The sequence below is a fragment of the Dryobates pubescens genome, chromosome 5 (genome assembly GCF_014839835.1).
Source record: "Dryobates pubescens isolate bDryPub1 chromosome 5, bDryPub1.pri, whole genome shotgun sequence".
NCBI lineage: Eukaryota > Metazoa > Chordata > Aves > Piciformes > Picidae > Dryobates > Dryobates pubescens.
Genome location: NC_071616.1, coordinates 30,093,986 through 30,114,419, shown reverse-complemented (window position 1 = coordinate 30,114,419; position 20,434 = coordinate 30,093,986). Strand labels below are relative to the sequence as shown.

General features: G+C 39.0%; 1 protein-coding gene across 4 annotated transcripts in view; it reads right to left on the bottom strand.

Annotated features, from left to right (window-relative positions):
• TTC7B (tetratricopeptide repeat domain 7B) overlaps positions 1 to 20,434 on the bottom strand; it is a 115,358-nt gene that overhangs the window by 87,181 nt on the left and 7,743 nt on the right. For all 4 annotated transcript variants that reach the window (XM_054161915.1, XM_054161913.1, XM_054161914.1 and 1 more), the window contains exons 2-3: positions 6,885 to 7,039; positions 5,599 to 5,767 (exon numbers count right to left, since the gene is read on the bottom strand). In XM_054161915.1, the coding sequence (XP_054017890.1) occupies positions 5,599 to 5,767; positions 6,885 to 7,039 (324 nt within the window). The remainder of the gene's footprint in view (positions 1 to 5,598; positions 5,768 to 6,884; positions 7,040 to 20,434) is intronic.

The following is a 20,434-nucleotide window of genomic DNA, read 5'->3' as shown; positions in this document are numbered from 1 at the left end:
TTTATAATGCCAACTACTATAAATTCATTTTTCAATTATGTCTTTGACTTAAGGAGCACTATTAGAATCTGAAACCTAAGATTTGAATAAGCTTATTCCCTAGTTAAATATATGCTTTTTATTTCAGAGTTACTGGCAAGTTCCACCTCTCTAAATTGACACCTCAATATCACACGGTGACTATCTCATCTCTGCTTCCATAAGCAAAGGAAAATTGCTTAGAAACGTAAGAGATGCAGCCATGCATAGTACCTGAATAATGCCTACGTGTACTTTGCAGTATATTACCTTATTCATATACTGCAGAAAACTTGCAGAAACTTAATTGTTCTGTTCCCAGGAGCCATATACCTAGAAGAATAGTAATTTCAGGCATTATTAAAATGGATTCTAAATATATGCTTCTGTATCATAACAGCACACACAGTTGTTTTTCTGGTTGGTCTTGTAAAAGAAGGGAGCAGGTAAGCTGGAGGTGCCAAACAGAAAAAAGGAAAAAAGTCAGACATATAAAGATTTTAATCACTTCTTTATGGATGTGTAACTTGCCTTCTTTCTATTCTTCATAAGTTAAGATTTGCCTCAGCCTCAGTACTGAACATTACCAATTAAACTGATCTGGTGAAGAAAGTAAACGAATGCATACTGAAGAGACAAGAATTACCCTTTTATACCAAGAGAACCTCCTCTACTTATCAGAACATAGTCCCTCCTAAGCAGTTACTTAAATATCAAATGATATGGCCAGAAAAGCACAAAACCCCTCAACATTTTACTGCCATCACAATCTCAAGAATGTCTTTCCCTCCTCCTCCCCAGCCTTATTTCTTAGCTTTGCTCTCGCTGCGTAAGACAGCTTTAATAACTGGTACTAATGTCAAAGCTACAACTTGTGGCAGAGGAAAAAAAAAAACAACCAACAAAAACCCCCCACTGCTTATTTTCTGCATTGCTTCTTGAAACTTCCTATTGAAGGTATGATGTGCTACTGTGACCTGCTATTTTACATGCTGCTACGAAGAAGGAAAGGCAAAGCTTCAAGGAGCCATCTCTAGCAACTTTCATACACCCACTTGCAGGATTAACCACTTTGTCCCAACAGAGATCAGCAAGTTTGCTGATTTCCTCAATAACATCCTTCTTTTATGTCCTTTTTTCCCCCTTCATCGCACCCTCTTGAAATAAGCCGGCACCTCCAGCCGCAGACATTTTGTTACAGAAAACTGTTTTATTGGATGCTTCAGCTTCACTTTTGTCAAGTGTAATTACAAGCAGGTGGGAGGAAAGCTAACCAACAGACCAAAGTAGGACTCTCATGTTTTTGAAAATGTGGAGTGGCCTGTTGATTCGAAATGCTCCATCTTTTCATTTCTATGTTTTACATGACATTTAAAAGTTGCCCTAATCAACTAAATCTTTATATCTAAGAAAATTCTGTATCTAATTTCAAAACTCTGGTTTTATTAATACTCTATCTCACATCACGCCTTCTACATACACATACAGAATCTGTGGTGCATCAGAAGCACCACATGAAAATCAGTTCTTCTCTTAAAGAAAAGACTAGATCTAACCCAGAACTATATTCTATGGGCACACACACACACAAACCCATCTATACAAGGTAAAAAAGTATAGAAGATCATCCTCCACTACATTCCCATTTTCAAACTTGTGAATTTGAGGTAATGATGAAGAAAAGCAGGAAAATATTAGAATTACACTGCATTCAGTGTGCTGTGCAGTAGTTGCCTCCTTGCAATTTTTGCATGAGGGATATTTAAATAGTGCTGAGTACTGACCTATGCTAATGCATATTGCACATGGCTAAGCTACTCTACTGTTATAATGGACACAGAAGCAGACACCTTTTCAACTTTTCACTCTTTGATCTTCTCCTGCTCAAGATTAAGACATCACTACTAGCAGCACTTTTTCTTGCCAGAAGCCAGGGGGAAGCAAACAACTTGTCCTGTTCTAAGTTTCTTTCCAAAGCATTTTTTTGCTCACTATTACAAGCAACTGCCCATGAGCTTTTTGATCTGATGAAATATAGGAGTTACTTCATGACCCCCCTAACAACTTTAAACATTTTCCCTAGGAGGAGTGACACACAGCAACTACTTTCTAGCACTGCTTGGGCAGGAAGGCCCTGTGATTCTCCACATATCACAGATTGGCAAAGGGCTGCATGCAAAGGACATGGAAAGATTTCAAAAGCCATTTGACAGAATTTTTCTTAGAATTTTGTTGACATTTTAAAGTGCTGTATTGTGACAAATCTATAGAAAAGCGTTCTTTGAAAGATCTAAAGCAGTATTTCATGAACTAGGTATTTCCAAGAAAAGAGTAACAATCATTTAAGCCTTGGAATCCTTTGTTTGACTTACTATCATTCCATATTACACCTCTCACCTATATTCTCCTAAATAAGCTGTCCTCACCTAAGCTTTAAGCAACAGAAACTTAAAAGCATTCCTTCAATGATATATATGCATTCAATTCATTTATGCAATAAAAATGTGAGGACCTGCTCTGTGAGTGCACTGCAGCCAGTAGATGGCTTCAGTTCTTCAATCTGGTGACATTATTATTCCAAGTAGAAGACCACAAGGGTGTGAAGACACTAAATTTCATGTTCTGGACTACTGCAATGAAGACTTTTGTAATGAAGACTATTGAACATTTTGCAACCCCAATGGACAACACACTCACTCTGGAGAGTCTGAAGAGGCAGTAAAATTTTCCACTTTTGGTCACAGCTTACTTTTTAACACAAATATGTGCGCATACATGTACATATACAAAGACCCACCCTCCATAATGGAGCAAGTGTTTTGAGGATCTCACTTCCCCTGGCACATTCCAATGACATTTTCTCTTCCCACAATTGTCACTATTGCTCTTCCTCTTCCCCTACCTTCTAGTCATCAATAGAACTCCAGCTGTGAAGAACAGAAGGACATACTTTGTATTTTCTACAAGCAAAAGATGGCACCTATGGAAAGCAGGTCACTTCTAAGGACTTGTGAACTGTTAACTGTCTAGCATTAAAGCTGAGAGGCTCATTTAAGCACTCTGTAACAAGTGTAGAAGAAACATGTCAACTCAAGTATTCCACTTCATCAACCACCTTTATGGTTACAGAATGAAATCTCAGAGTAAAAAGATAAGCACTTGGTAGTCCCACCTGAAATAAGGAAAAGATTTTTAGGGTGACTAAAAACTACCATCAACTAACCTATGCCTTTGTCAGAGGTAAGCAGATCGCTACATAATAGCATAACAAGACTGCAAATCTGGATTGAAATGCAGTCACTAAAAAAGATGCCTTTAACTGCCTGTGTAGGTTGCTGCATTGAATAGTGCAGCCAGGCTGATGCTCGCCAACAGTGCAGACAGTTCCTCATTGCTTAATAACATGGTGCTATGTTCATGGCTGCCAAAGAAATAAAATTTGAATGCTCAAAAGAGTTCTGTCTTTATATAATCAGGTTACCCTTACATTTGCAAGCAAAATTACAAATCCCAATGAAGTACAAAATCCCTGTAAGAATAACTTGTGTTTTCTTGGGTAATACCTACAAGTTTCAGCCACCTCTGGAGAGACTCTGAATTCAGACTGTGAAGTTTTACAGTTCACTCTTACAAGGAGAAATAAAATTCAGGGGAAGGGAGAAGAGAGTGAGAATTAATTGTACACTGTTGGGTAGAAATATATGCTATTGACTTGTGAATTTCTCTAAACTTACCTAGACTGTGAATACTAAATGTAAGACTGTGACTTCTACCTCATTTTAGAACACACAGAAGACATTCTTGCAACCTGACACCATGGGAAGAAGGGATATTAAATTTCATTAATCTTTCATTCAGACTGGAAACATAGTAGCAAAAACAGATGATTCTAAACATGAACAGAGCAACAACAAAAACCCACCAGTTTGCTTAGGTAAAGTGGTAGCCAAGCAATCAGCAGAAGTGACCACACTAAGGAAGTGCGATCAAGATTAGGTCAGGCTTGCTATCACAGATTTCAATGATAAAGTTTTAAACTCATAACGAGAAGCAAATTCCACCCACACCTCCTATATAGGCCGAAGGCACGCTAGTTTTTTTCTCCTCATCTCACCTCCTGTGTTGTTTTCTTTAATAAGCTGAACCTACAAAACATTCCAGGGTAGAAAAAGATACATATTGTACTATTTTCTAGAAACAATTTTATGTTAAGTAAAATCCGTAATAGTTTCTGAAAGACTGATGTCTTTATGTTTCAACTTTTTATAACTTATGAGATCAAAAAGAATAGACCAGAAGGTCTAGGCCCTAGAAAAAAGTTCAATTAAATTACTGGGACTCCTTGGATTTAAGCAATTTAGGTACTTAAATTTGATCAAGTCCAAGACTGCATTTTCATGAAAAGAACAAATTCAAAAGACATTCTCACAGATTAAAAAGTAAAACAAAAAACATAACCGAAACCCACAAAGCTGAGTAGAAGTCCACCTATACCAGACATTGCCAAAAAGCCCACACACATGCTGTATGAGAGAACTGGGCAGATTTACATCATATGTAAGACATCCTCATGTGCTCCCTTCCCACTTTAATCTAAATATTGCCCAGATTTACGAAGCATCCTTTTGTCTCTGTTACCACTTCGTTCTCTTATTTCCTTGACACTGTTAGAGAGAATGATTAATGCCTGTCTAAAGTTTACTAGAGGACTGTGTTGGTGGGAAACAGCCAATTTCTTCCAAGACTAACGTTAGAAACAATCCTTGACCAGTTGTCAGTGAATGCTACTGAAGTCTTTCATAAAATGTGCCTGCTGACTTTGTGCTGCACACCAAACCCAAGCTTAAACACAGCAGACCAAAGCAAACATTTAGGCACAGCAAATTCTAATAAACCCATGGCATAGAAACTGCCACATTCCTCAACACACTGACCCAACTTACAGTCTATTAATGAGTTTTCTAAACTGAAGTGGCACTGCCACCTTAAGACACAATGCCAGCATTACACAATTTTCACTATACTGCAGAAGAAAAAAATTTTCAATTGACTTCACTTTCTGAATTGTTCAGAAAAAGGATGCTAATGCAAGGAAAAAAAAACACAAAACTGCACAAGAAATGCACTGTTTTAAGTAATTTTATCATGCTATTATTATTTTTCTCAATTAAGTAGCAATTTGGCTAAGCAATTTAGCTTAGGCTGAGCACTTCAGCATTCAATAAATTGCATCATGGTGAATCTAGTGCAAAATTGCACTACTTTCATACCTTTTAGCTTTCAGGAACAGTGTTAATACTTTTGGTACCTAGCAACACTTACTGTGACATCTACATATGGAAGGACTTTTAAAAACATACATAAAAATATCACGGGGTGACAGCACAGTTAGGATATTAACTGAGGTAGAAGTCTTGTCAAGCTAGCACAAACTCTGAATAATTTAAAGGAGCCAAGCCATCCTTGTATTTATCTACCACTGTGATGCTATGCACACCAAAAAATTTTAACTTCAGACAAGGTAACTGATTGTTTTTAAAAACTATCATTGTATCACTGTACTAGAAAAAGCAATCTTACCTTTAGTAGAATATGCTTCAGCAATCATCCGTAGCCTATATGGTGGCACTGCAGCTAGCTGCAAGTCATCAACTCCAACTCTGGCATACGTGTTCAGAGCTTCTTTGTAATCACCTTCCACATAGTTTAACTTGGCCATAATTAGGTTAGCTTCTTGTAGGAATTCTGGCTAGAAGGAAGAGGATTAAGAAAGGGTTTTTCTCCCTGAGAAATGACACATAATTTTTTGTGATAATTATTTGGTCTGGTTTCTGTATATATTCACAGTAGAAACCCTTAGGATATCTCTTGTAATAAAGTAACAAGCAAACAAAATTCTGTCTCCATGTGTTACTGCAGTAGAAGATGAATCCACAAAATCTCACTCCACCAAGCTACTGAGAAGCATTACCAGTCATTTTATATACTCATATACTTATTTACACATGTACTAGAAACCCCTCTCAGTCATAATCCAGCATTGCCAGGTCACAAAATCATTTAAAGACAGCCTATCATTACAACCCTTCCAATGATTTGTTCTAACACCACAAGCACAGTTGGAAATAACATAGCATCAAAAGTTAATGATATACGTTGCACAGCCTATACTTTTTTTTGCACAATTTCATAGTAGCAGTTTCAAGAAATGTCTTGAAAAAAAGATTCATGGAAGAATGAAGAAAGAAAAGGAAGATAAATTAACACTCCCACACATTGCAGGAAAGAAAACATTACAGGTGACTATAAAGCAAAGTCCTTCTGATCTCTCAAAAGATGGACACTGAGTACAGAAAAGATAAACTGATGTAGTAGTTATGACAGTTAAGAAGGGCAAAAATGGTCAAGAATATCAAAAGGTTACACAGAAAATGCTCTCTAGTTATTAACCTCACTTTCCACATCTGCAAACATAATTTAAAGAACATTTTCTAAATACTTAAGAGACTTTTACAGAGATTTGTGAAATGTTACATATTTTTTAACACTTCTAATTAATGCACTACATAGAACAACACAGTTACATACTGCACGAAAAACTTCCAGAGAACGGGTTCTAAACATTTCACTTATGCATCCCAGAAGTCAATGACAATTTTTTTATTCTTCTAATGAAAGAAGATTTGAGAAATTTATCTGGAAAATCCGCACAGAAAACAAAGAGCCATGAAACTCCGATGACCATGTTCTGAGAGTAACAATGACAGTAAAACATCACGCAAGCACTTTCCACACTTTTCCTCAAGCTCAGCAGAGCACTGTAGCCAATTTCAGCTTTTCAAATTCTCACTCAGGCTGTGACCTACCTTTAGGTTTCCCCTGTCAAGTGCTGCCGTGAGATGTTTCCTGACCTCAGTCAACTTTGGCCGGGGGCCCCGGGGACTACTACTCTGTTTAAGAATATTGTCCTTCAAAAATTGTTCTAGTTTGGACTCCCCAAGAAGCAGTTCTGCCATGTCATCTGTAAATAAAGCCAAACACATTAAATATTAGAAATCGTTTTCTTTTGCTAACATTTCAGCGTAGGTAACCACTGCATGAATCTTAAATAAAAACTAACCAAAACACACACAGCATCAAGTATTCAGATTTAACACAAGACACATGGTAATTCGTTTTACTTTTCCATTTATCTTTTACATGCGTGATTCAGGATCAAGTCTTCTGCATTCTAAGCTACAAGGAATTGGAACATTAACCTGAAGTCAGTATTTCCCCCTTCCTCCTTAAAAAGCAACACTTGGTTAAACAGCCTCAACTAGCTTTCTGAACATGACAAGATAGTCTCTTGACATTTCCTTTACCAAAAAAATAGCCCACGTTTCATAAAATGCCTATAGCAGTTTCAAATATAAATAATTAAATTAATGCATGCAACTAATTTAAAGTCACATGGTCCTCACAACATTTTTTATTACCAGCCATATGTGGGAGATACAGATAAAAACAGAAATATCACTCAGACTTTGTTAGGGCTCCAGCCATCCCAAGTCTGTGGAAAAGTCAATTTCTTTTCACTTTTCCCATTTCTTAGGAGGCTTATCAGCACTTCTTAGACATAAAGGTAGAACATAATACCAGGCTGCCCAGCAAAGCTGCAGCTAGCACATTTGCCAGACTTCAAGAACCTGGACCAATCCAGAACCACATAACTTATTTTACCAAAACGTGTTGAGTTCCTCTAGTGAGAAGAGAGCTGTAAAAGTCATCACCTCATTATGTGGCATCAGGTCATGTCCTGCAGACAATGTCTGAATAACCCAAATTTGAACTAATAATAAATAAAACAGATTTTAAGAAGGGAAAAGGCAAAAAGAAGAGTTCTCACCAACCTATGACCTATGGTACTGTCCTTAGAGGTCATGGGAAGGGACAGATAGAACAGGACATGGGTAAGTCATTGTTACTGTAGAGGAAAAGCTTTTGACTCCAGAAGTATAAAAAAAATGCAACAGCATTATCCCACCTTTTAAACACAGCAAATTTCAGTCTTCAGTTGGACTAGTACATGACTCATGTACAATGTCATTATACAGTAAGCTATATGGACCTGTGCTGTCCTATAATACAGCCTATCAAGTAGACAGACAAGATAACTAAGTTTCTTTATTTAAAACCTCCAGCTAACTGCTGACTCTTAAACCACAACTTCTTAAAGAGAGAGCTTAAGCAAGCAGACAAATAGCAAAACCATCAAGGGAATGCTCATTTTCCCATTTATATTTTTCATTTGTTCTGGGAAATATACCCATGATAATCTGGACATTTATTTGTTCTCGGCTACCATCCACTTACACTTTACTGTTTCAGTATCAGTATCACTAAGGTTGGAAGAGACCTCAAAGATCATCGAGTCCAACCTGTCACCACAGACCTCATGACTGGAGTAGGGAGGACACTAGTGCCCACTGCAGGCTTGAACTCTACTACAATAGTAAAAGATCTCAGCATGCAAATAAAGACAAGCCACGCCACAGGTGCAGCCTGGTTACCAGCCTGTGTAAATTTCTTTTAGCCCATAGTTGACAAATTCATCGATCTTGAATTTGCAGTAACAGTTCTATTTCTTTGCCCACTACAGTTTCTCCTGATGCTTCAGCTGTACTAATCTCCAGATCAGAGAACACCAAATAATCTGAAGTGGTATTTTCTCCATGCACTTTCTTCTTTTAAGGGCACTTTTCTGACTCTTCACAGGCATTTTATTTGGCTTAAACTGTGCACCTTCTGCTCAGTTTATCTTCACAGCAATGTACTGTGGATACAGCTTTGATAAATGCTAGCCAAAAACATTGGTTCTTTGAAAGGAGGGGGAAAACAAATTATCTTCCTGGTGAACCACTACTTTAGAGACATCTGAAGAAACAATGATACTATTCTTTCAAACACATATTAAAGGTGTACAGTTCCCATTTAAAGAAAATTAAAATTACTACAACTCAACAACACATATAACAATACAGTATAACAATGAGATCTTATTGCCTATTAATTTACAACGGGGGGGAAAGGGGGAGGTGGGGGATACCTATTTAATGCTTATACAGCAAATGACAGCCTGACAACAATTAGTAAGTCCATCACACAATTTGTATGTCTCCTTATAAACTGATCAATTTCTTTAAGGTTGACTGACATGTTTTAATCTCGAACATCTGATGTACACTTTAGTTTAACTGCTCTTGTTTTATTAAAGTTCTTACAAAGTGTTTTAGATACCGCTGAGGGCATACTGCATTGAAGGTTTGCCAGTCTCCTTGCAAGCTGGAAATTTAACATTTCTGAACAGAACTAAAATGAGATGGTTCTATAGCAAATAAGAATTATTTTGGTAGTACACAAGAAACCCATTGTTAACTGTATCAGGAAATGAGTGCATTAGAGGTTTTTAGCACTTGATCTAACAAGACTGAGCATATTTTTGACTTAATAAGGCTTGCAGAGTCCTTTGTGGACTCAGGAGGAAAAAAAATATTTCCTTTACCACAGCACAACTTTTACCCATACGTTATACTGGAGCATATTAGAAAGCAGGGAAAGATGCAATAAATACTTGCAGTGTAAGAACCCAGGGGAACAACACCAGGCTTTGAAATTCCTTGTCCATAGCCTCCCCTGCTCTACCACCTTGCAGCAGCAACAGCTACAAGCTCCAGAGTCAAATGCGCTCCCCTAAAAAACGGCCCAAACCAGAGACCCCAGACTGCCTCCCACCCCTAGCCGTAGGCCAGGACTCTGGCAGGCTCAGAGACTGAAGACTGGGATGAGGTTGGCCAAAGGCAAACCACCACACTTAGCCCTCCAGAGAAGCATAAGACAGCCAGCTGAAAACCAGCCCTTTTTATGGCACCCAGCTCATCATCCTGGACAACTCTACTCATCTGTAATTTGCACAATTGCCATTTTAATATCATAGGCTCTCAATCTCATTTGAAATTCTTCTAACCCATTATACCCCAAATTCTAAATCCTCTGACAAAATAAAAAGTAGACCCAGTTTGTTCCCATGCATTCAAAATGTTATTGTTGTAATTCCCAGAAATTTTTAAGCAATTTATACTAATTTTCTTAGGTTTTCATTCAAGTCTGTGTAGGAAAAATTAAATGTACTAAGTGCAGAACAAGACATAAAAGCATACTTCAACATTAGGACAGGCAACTCAAGATCACACCCAATTTTGAGCATTTCCACAAGTTACAAAACCCCTCTAGACACCTTTCCCAATATAAGACTGTTCTCACTGTTATTTTTTGCCTTGCTATCCACTCCTCTATTGCTTCTGATACCTTCACTGTGCATTTCTGAGAGGAGGCCGCCTCCACACTCAAAGGTGAGAGCTGCAGGGGTGGAAGGGAGGTTGCAGCAGTAGGATCCATTCTTAGTCTTCCCTTTCTAAGATTTAACAAATGCAACTCTCTTAACTGGTTCTCTAAGGTTATGTGATTTTGCCCCCTTATCATCTTGGTGGCCCTACATAGGGCTAGCTCTGCTATACCAATGTCTGTCTCAAGCTGGTGAGCACAAGACACTATTCCAGATGATGTCTCACAAGTGACAAACAGTAGTGAACAACCTCTTTCAAACTGTTACATTCTTGCTAACACAGTACAGTGTCTGATCAGTCTTCACTGCTGCAAGGCTCTGCTGCCAACTCACACCGCCATTTGCTGTCCACCAGGACCTTCAGATCCTTTAACACAAAACTTCTTGTTAACCTTTGATCCCTGGGCTACACTGTTAAAGTTATTCTTTCTTAAATACAGGACCATGGTATTTGCTGAACTTGATGAGTTTTGCCATTAGTCCATTTCTTTGGTCTACTGAGATCCCTCTAAATAGCAGTCATATACTCAGTTTTCTATCACCCACAAAAACAGAGGGTGCATTCTCAATTGCTTTGTCATTAAGGAAAACACTAAAGAGTATTGCCTGCTATAGCAACCCCTGAGAGGCCCTGGGTCTAATACATTACAGACAGGATTTATTTATTTTTTTAAATTTAAAAAACCAAACCTGTAATCCAGCCTGAGTGCAGCCAGTATCCCACCTACCTCTTCAGCTGAGCTACAACATATACAATGGGGAACTTTATCCAAAGTCTACACAAAGTCGAAGCCAAATATATCCACTGTCCCACATCTTCCATAACAGCTACCAACAGCAACCTGTTTGGTTAGTCCTTGATAAACTCATGCCAAATGATGCCAATCACCTCCTTATCCTTCCAAGTGGTTTCCAGGACATGCTTCCTAGTTTCCCAGGGCCTAAGGTTAGGATGATCAACCTGCAGTCACTGGATCCTCTTCCCTGCATTCCTTGCAAATAGCTGTATTAGCCTTTTTCCAGTAACTATAAATTACTCTTCATCACCAGGACCTTTGAAAAATGACAGTGGCCTTGTAAGGACACAGGCCAGCTCTTTCAGCACCCTGAAACAATACTCCTGAAAACCAGAGACCTGCATATGCCCTGTTGCTTAACACAGTCCTCCTCTGTCAGGGCAAAATGTTTCATTCCACAAGACTTTTCCATTACTACCAACAGATTTTCTCCAAGCATGATACAGTATACTAAAAAGCATATGTGGTACAGGCTATAATTTCTTGCCACAATAAAGCAAATTCTCCAAGAGAAGCAATATGCCAAAATGTGATTTTTTTTTTAAAAAGATACTTTAGTACCTATGTTGTTAGTTTGGGTTTTATGTTCTTTCTTTTCCCTCAATCAGAAATCTTAACATAACTTATAAAAATTGACAGCTTGCATAGCTTTAGTTTCAAACTGCAAACTAAACAAGGCATTAAACTGACTTAATCTAAACTTGAGATTTCAGACTTCACAGCATAGTCTTCACTTCAGACTTCACACTTCATCAGCATAGTCACAGTATCACTACAAATGAATGGTAAAGTTAGGTACTATGACTAGTACTGCCCTGCTCAAGAATAGCTTTCTGCACTTTCTGCAACTGTTTCATCTCTAGAAATCAACGTGTGAACTACATGCAAAGGCAACTAGTTGGGTTTGGGGGTTTTTGTACACCAAGGCAAAGCAGTTTCATAATTCTAGATTTTAGTTCGCTTGTAAATACAGCTTCATTTCCTTCCATCACAAAGTGAATTGGTCTGGCAATTTTATTTTGGGGGCTAGTTCTCCAAATGAGTTGCAGAGTAATTTTAACCCACCACAGATGTGGAAGTAGGTACTTTCCTCCCTGATCTATACTCATCCAAAACAAAGCTTAACAAGGAACATTCTTTTTCCCTTTCACGAAGAAACACAAATGCCAAGAGTATCATTTGGATGCCTTGCTAAAATCAGTGCTTTGGTTCAGGAGCTGAAATAGTATCAAGGCAGTTTGCAATGGAAAAAGTGAAGTCTATCATTGATACTCTTCAACATTACAAACAGCAGAACATCAAACATGCCAAACAAAAAAGTATCATGCAAGCCTTCACTTCCACATGCATTCCATTAAGGAGGTCTCAAAAACTCTTCTGACCCACACTCCTATAACAAGTATTTCTTTTAAGTTTAATACTGTCATGGAGAGACAGGTGAAAAACACAGCTAGACTATGCACCAGCTGCCAGAGGTATTTTGTGTATATATACTGCAAAATTGTTACAAAAGCACGTGAAACAACTAGTTTAGATGTTAGCAGGTATCTTGAAGAACAGGTTGGACACTAGGGAAAGAGAAAATAAACCTCACACTGTTAGGTGTGAAAAATGCATTCCCTGAAGCATGAGGATCCTTAAAATGAAGTGCTGAAACCACCCTTACTACTAAAGAGGAAAATAAACATTTTGCCTATAACCAAAGAAGAGCACTAGAACATACAAGAGCTGAGTGTAGCCATACTCCCCCTCCATACTCAGTTGCACAACAGCTGTACCACAAATAGGAAGACAGCTCTAAAAGCTCCAACCCTCACTCATTTGAGAAGCCAAAGTAGAACAAGACAGGCACAGACAGGTACAGATCTAGCACTCTGCAGAAAGTTTGTAAGATTATTCCTCTCGTACACAGCAGAAGTTGTCACACTGGGGAAAGTAAGAGGAAAGAAACAAGAAACTGCCTCTGGAAAATTTAAATTTAGCCTCTCTCTTTTCCCTCTGTCATGTCCCCCACCAATATAACTGCCTTTGCTCTGACATTAACTTGAAAAATTATGATGTAGTCTCTAAAGACAGGACACAGGCAATAGCAAAGTCTTAACTTTATGCTGGTGCATACTCTGAAACCTTAAGATGAGAACCAAAGTACTTTGTAGCACCCAGATATTTTGTTCCTATTGCTGATGTAAGTCAGAGTCCATATAGGTCTTGAAAGTCACTAGAGAAGTAGACTCCACAACCTCTCATATACAATACACAGCTCAACTCACACTTTCCCTACATCACTACTGAGACAGAACCACAACAAAATGTTACTGTCATGCTGGATTTCATCACAGAAGCACTGCATGCACTCAGCTGCTGATGACTAACCCTGGAAGTCAACAGGTTCCATAATGCAAACCATAAATGTTACTGCAAATAGAAACTTTTCTTATTTACTGAGTCACTTATCTGCTAAGTCAGTCAGTGCCAGAGACTGGCAACAAATTTTAAACCAAATGATGACTGAGAAGGTGCTTTATTAACAAAGCACAGGCTCAAGGAACGCAAACTATTCTGTTCCCATAAGACTGAGCCTCAATGGTGCTTATAACAAAATTCCAATTCCATGGACATTTCTGGAAGAAACCATTTATGAAACCACACTTCCAGCAGAGCTTTTAATCAGTTTTACCCATCCATTAAGACATCCTGACATAACATGAGTAATGTTGGAGAAGAAATTGCTTTTTCTTCCAGCACAATGTGAATATTCTAGATTATATTCTTCTACAAATATAATCATATATGAAGACAGAATTAAACTGTGCAAGTTTTCTAGATAGCTGGAAATCTAGCGTTCTTTCAGACAGTTTAGATGTTTCAGAAGAAAAAAGCCTGTCAGACAAAGTTTCAATACTACGACAACCTGTTTCCCACTTTCAGAAACCTGAGATAGTTACGGATCAATATAAAATTCTTGATCAAAGGAAAACTGCCCCCTACTCACCCAATCTTCTGCTTAAAAATTCAGCAGCAGCAAATACTTAGCAGAGTTAGGGGATATTTGATGACTTGTATTACAGCTGCATTGAAAAACCATTTCCTAACTGAAGGACAGCCTAGCTGCCCATTTGTTTCCGCAATATCACAGTTATCACTGAAATAATCCACCTGCCTAATAGAATGTCCTCTACCCATAATGAAAGACAAATCTGACCACCTTGGAACTACAAGACAAATGAAAGGATGCTTTAGGTGAAATTGCGAGTTCTGTTAGCACTGAAAGCAAATAGGTCCCTTCCAACTCCTGACATTCTCTAATTCGACACATGCAAGCTTCTTGCTTTCAGTTTAGAGAAAGCTTAGATACAAAATGCCTTGAGAAGAACCTTGTGCAGCCATTACTATCCATCTTTGGAATACAGATCAACCCTAACTGATTTCAAAATGAGAATAAAGGCTGGCATAAACACATGGTGGGGGGGAAAACGCATATGATGATGTATCTTTTTAAAACAGTGTCTAAAAATATCATGACAGCTGCTTTGCTACTTGATTTTTAACATCTGCTTATTGAAGCAAAATTGTTACCACATTATGAGGATACAAGAGCAGTTACTCACCAAAAAGCAGAGAATTGAAAGAGGATTAATCTTCATTTATCCTGAGTCAAGAATAATGAAGAATACTTACTAATATTAGCTTAATACCACAGACCATCTTGAATCATCCATGAAACACATGCTACAACGCAAAATAATCCATCTTCTGATGAATGCTACCACAAGCTCCAGGCATTTCTTGAAGAACCCAGGGGGCTGTAAGCAAGTTAGCTGAGAAGACTCTAAATTCCTTTCTAGAAGTAAATTTAGGGAGAAAGGGAGAGAAAGGAAGGAATGGCAATACTTCTCCATTCTGATGCTTCTAATCTTCCTAGAGAAAAAATAGCTTGGGAGTGAGAAAGGAAATTCCTGCTACTCAATGTCTAAAACTGTTACTTTCTCTAAAGGTAAAATTGAAGGCTCAGAGTATCTGAAAGGCTACATGTTGCATTATTTTGAGGATTTCTCCTCATACTTTCTAAAACATTATCATTACACCTAAACCTGAAAGACGAACTTAGCAGGTTTTTTCCAGGAGGGGGATGCAGCAAGAAGGGTCTCAAAGGGGTCACTCATTCCATATAATACCCAGAAAAAATACAGAGTAAACTTTCTGTAAAAATAGCCTAAAAGGAGAAAAATCTTACAGAATCCCACAGAGTATTTCTTAACAAAGGCCATTTTGAAATGCAGCTTTCTGTCAGAAGAGGATTTGGAAACCCTGAATCCAGAGCTGATTGCATATTAATCTGGCCAAAAAGAACATGAAACACTTGTTTCCTAACTGGGAAAAAGTTGACCATATTCTTAGAACACATTTGCTTTGTTCATGATGCATGTAACAGTTACTAAATGCATAGGCTGCACCTGAAGAGGAGTATTAGCAGATCTACAAATGCTCATTCAAGTACTTCTGACCAGAAGTTACTTACAATGAACACTAAAACTAATCTTACACTTGTATAAGTATTACATTACAGAAAAAACAATATATGGTGTGATGGGGTTTTAGTAGTGGGGAGGGGGGTTACAGGGTGGCTCTTGTGAGAACCTTCTAGAAGCTTCCTCAGTTCCAAGCTGGACCTACCTCTGGCTAAGCCTGAGGCAATCAGTACCTCTACAATAACTTATCTAAGGGGGGGGAGGGGAAACCCTGGGCAAATTCTTTTGTTTTGGAAAGGAGGTGGATGTGAGAGGAACAGCTCTATGGATACTGAGGTCAGTGGGAAGGAGGAGGGTTGGGGAGGTGTGCTTAAACTGAGATACCTGTGCAGCCCATGACGAGATGGCAGGCTGAGCACCTAATGAGGATGCTAATGGTGGAGCATATACTCACCTGCAGCCAGCCCCTGTAGGTCCCCAAGGGAGGACTTTGCCTGAAGACCGTAACTCGAAGGAAAGTCCACACACTAGAGCAGTTCATAAGGAGCTGCAGCTTGTGGGAAAGACTGCAGAAGTTCATGAAGGACTATCTCCTATCAGAAGTACCCTGTGCTGGAGAAAGGAGTGCCAGTGACAACACAAAATGAACGACTGTAACTCCTGTTCCCTGTCCCCCTGTGTGAGTTAGACACCTGGCAGCAGAGCTGAGCCTGGGAAGAAGGGAAAGTTGGGAGGAAGGTGCTTCAAAGACGTGGTTGTATTTCTCATTATTCTACTCCAATTTAACTGGTTAATTGGTGGTTATTTTGTTGTTTAAATTTAATTTTGATGGTTCCCTAAGTCGAGTCTGCTTTTTGCCCATGACCATAACTGGTGAATGAGCCCTCCCTGTCCTCTGGACTTGTGAGCCTTTTGTTCTATCTTCTCCTCCCCAGTAAGGGAGCTGCTGCATAGTGCTTTGTTGCCAGCTGAGTGAGCTTAAACCATGACATGGATATGTAAGTCAAGACAGATGTCACTTACAATTCCATCACCGTCTACTAAGTAGCAAGAATTCACAGCATTACAGAATGTCTGAGGTCAGAAGGGACCTCTGGGAATCATCTAGTCAAGCACCCCTGCTCCAAGCAAGACCAAGCAGAGCAGGTTGCCCAGGATTTTGTCCACTAAGGTCTCTGGGGACAACAGAAGAGAAGCTAGAGAACATATTCAGACCAATAGGCACCACTGGCAGAAAGGCTGCAGGCTGATGCAGACAATACACATCTAAAACCAGAAACAGAAAATACAGAGTCAGCTGCTTAAAGAAACTTAACTCTACTTATGAACACTTTTAATTATACATGGTCATTCACTTCCCTGCCTCTTAAGTACACAGGGAGCATGGTACCCTTTTACTGTGCAGCTAGGAAGTATCTAGGTGATTTTCCTGTTTGACAGCCAAACCTCACTTTGAAGAAAAATATTAGAGGCTTCTTGGATTATTTATGCATATGCAAATTTACTTCCAAATTATCACTACAACAGAAATTTATTTTATGAGGGCACATACTAAGAACAGAAAATTGCAGCAATTGCTTCAAATCATATTACTTTTATGGCTTTAAAAATAAATAAATAATTCAAGCTTCCAAATTTTGTGGGACCATCAGAAGAGTAAACAATCAAGACAGGACAGTCACAATGTCTCACCTAGATACACTGATAAGTTTATGTTTGAATCAAATTTCACCCATTCAGCAAAATAGAATGTAATACCAAGAAATAAGAATGTGGGTCATACCTAAGACTGGGAAGCATGAAGTGTGGGAAACTGGTTCACCAGGGTGCATCCAGATCAAGGGAGGTTCTCCTCCCCCTCTACTCTGCCTTGGTGAGACTTCACCTGGAATATTTTGTCCAGTTTGGGGCTCCCCAGTTCAAGAGCGACAGGGATCTGCTGGAGAGTCCAATGGAGAGCTACCAGGATGATTAAGGGACTGGAGCATTGCCCTGTGAGGAGAGGCTGAGAGCCCTGGAGCTTTTTAGTCCAGAGAAGAGAAGATTGAGAGGGGATTTAATAACTGTTTATAAACATCTGAGGGCTGGGTGTCAAGAGGAAGGGGACAGGCTCTTCTCAGTTGCACCCTGTGATAGGACAAGGGGTAATGGATATAAACTACAGCACTGGAGGTTCCACCTCAGCATGAGAAGGAACAGCTTCACTGAGAGGGTCACAGAGCAGGAACAGGCTGCCCAGAGAAGTTGTGGAGTCTCCTTCTCCGAAGACGTTCAAGACCCATCTGGATGTGTTCCTGTGCAACCTGTGATAGATTCTGTGGTCCTGCTCTGGCAGGGGGGTTGGACTTGATGATCTTCGAAGGTGCCTTCCAACCCCTAATACCATATGATCACCATCACATTTGGAACTGGGAACAGTTCAAGCAACCACATTGAGGGCAGATGATCAAAATTCACCTTCATTTATGTTTTGTTTAGTTTACAAAGAAGAGCAAAGAGTGACTCAGAAAATGGGAAAAGCACACACTGAAATAGCTAGGAATTCTTTTCAATCTTGCTTCTTGCCATGATTTGTTTTCAAAGCACAAACCAGTTTTCCGGTTGCTACTAACAACAACAGAAAAAAAACTACTCAAAACTATTTAGATGGAAAGTAAAACTAACCAATATCATGAGAACAGTGTCTTCTGTTCATGCCCTACCAAACAGTACATTGCAGCACAGCACAAATTTTACAGATGATAATGAAATCCAACATTTTTTCTCCCAAGGTAAAGAAAATGGTTGACAAAATAGAAGAAATAAGAGACTGAACAGATCCTGACTGCACAACTTCTTATACATCAGGAACACTTCCTTATTCTCAAACCTCACTATCTAAAGATTTTGGTTAGCACCTTCACTCTCTGTGTATTAACAATCACTGATTGTCAGGACAGAAGAGGGACATTTGTCATCTATGGAAAAACCCAAAGTTCAGCTTCTGTTTCCCAGAAGAGATCTTGCAGTACTCTACCATTTCCAAAACCCAATGACTCACAAAAATACAGCCTCTTCTTTTCTCTTCTCCTCCACTCAGCTTCACCTGGGAAACTTCACAGAAATTCTTGAAAGGCAGCAGCCTACACCTGTCATTCTCAGAGATTACTGTCTCAGGTAACTAATTACCAGTTTTAAGACAGAAAGCATCTCCGAGCAACTTCTTTTGTGGGTTTGTTGGTTTGGGTTTTTTTAATTCTATCAGCTGTTCTAAAAGCAGTAGGTCCCATACTTCTGCCTCTCCTTAAACCCAGCTTTAAAGCAATCCTATTACAGCCTTGAATTAATGCACAGCATTGTCTCCACATTAAGGTAAAGGGACTATAACTAACTGGTGAAAAAAAACCACAAACCAGAAGTGTGGCTGGAAGCTGAGTCCAGGCAAACATGAATTTTAAATCAGGCATACTTGAAAGATAAGCACCAATTTGTTCATGGAATTAACTGCAGAAGAAAAAAAAAAAACAGAGGGGCTACAAGCTGTAGGTATTTTCACATCTTGGGTGCCTTTGCAAAAGTTTTATGGAGATAAAACAAGTTACTGGGCTCAGGTGAGCTGTATTCAAGATTTCTCCAGAGCCAAAAGGGGCTTCCACCCACTTTTTGTGTAAAAAGAACAGCTTACATCTCTTTTGGGGAAGAGGAAAGGTAAGTCTTTTGTGAAACCTGGCAACACCTTCCACCTCAGGACTCTGTGTAACTACATAATAGGTGCTAGCTCTCCAAGGAGCTGTTTGCACCAGGGCTCTAGAACCTAACAAGCGCAAGGCTGAAAAGACTACTCCTTATTCTAATAAAGGGGAAGCTCTAATTAATATAACCAGGGAATTAACCCACTTAAACAGGGAACTTAACAGTGGAGACCAGCATTTGCCAAATACTGTAACACATATGTCCTCTTTTATTTCCTCATTTCTTTCAATGCAGCTTAAGCATTCAGGATTGACTTTCATCAAAGAAACCGCTCCTAAGTATCTGTAGGGTCAGACCTCAATCCTCTCATCTTTTCCAGACAACATAAGCACATGTTTCTAAGTCCTTCCTTTGCTTTATTGCCCTTTACAGGTTTCGCAGCAGGAATATCGTCTGTAGAGCAGCTGTATTAAAACCTGAGCTGTTGATTAACCATTGTTAACAGACCATTTCTACAGAATACTAATATGGGTGGCAAACTTAGTAGCAGAATGCTTATGGCAAGCAGCTTTCTTCCTACTACAGAATCACAGATTTTATAGACTTTTTATGCAGTAATTACACAGGCAGTGATCAAGAGAATTATAAAGATGATGAATTATTTGACAAAAGTATTTGATTCTGGTCTTATGATTTATGGCTCTATCTCCAGGGGCCTGTCTATTCTGCGAACAGAATGAACATCTCTGATCAGAACAGCTTACTAATAACTGCCACTATGCATTATGCCACACATTTGCTGACACCAGAGAAAAGCCTAGATTCGGCACTCTTCCTCCAGAGCCTGGAGCAGAGATCAAGTGCTCTCCAATTATTAAAGACCTTGATACCAACAAACGTAGCACTAAATCAGACATCCTCCCATTTATCTGAACGTCCTGCCACTTTGCTTTTTTACAAAGTCACTATCTTCAGTTGTTCCTTATCAGATCACCAATTTCGGTGCAGAGAAAACTGCAGGGAATTTTTAATCACCAAATTCTAAAATCTGATTATTTACAGGACAGATTTGCGGGAGAGCGAATGGCACACAT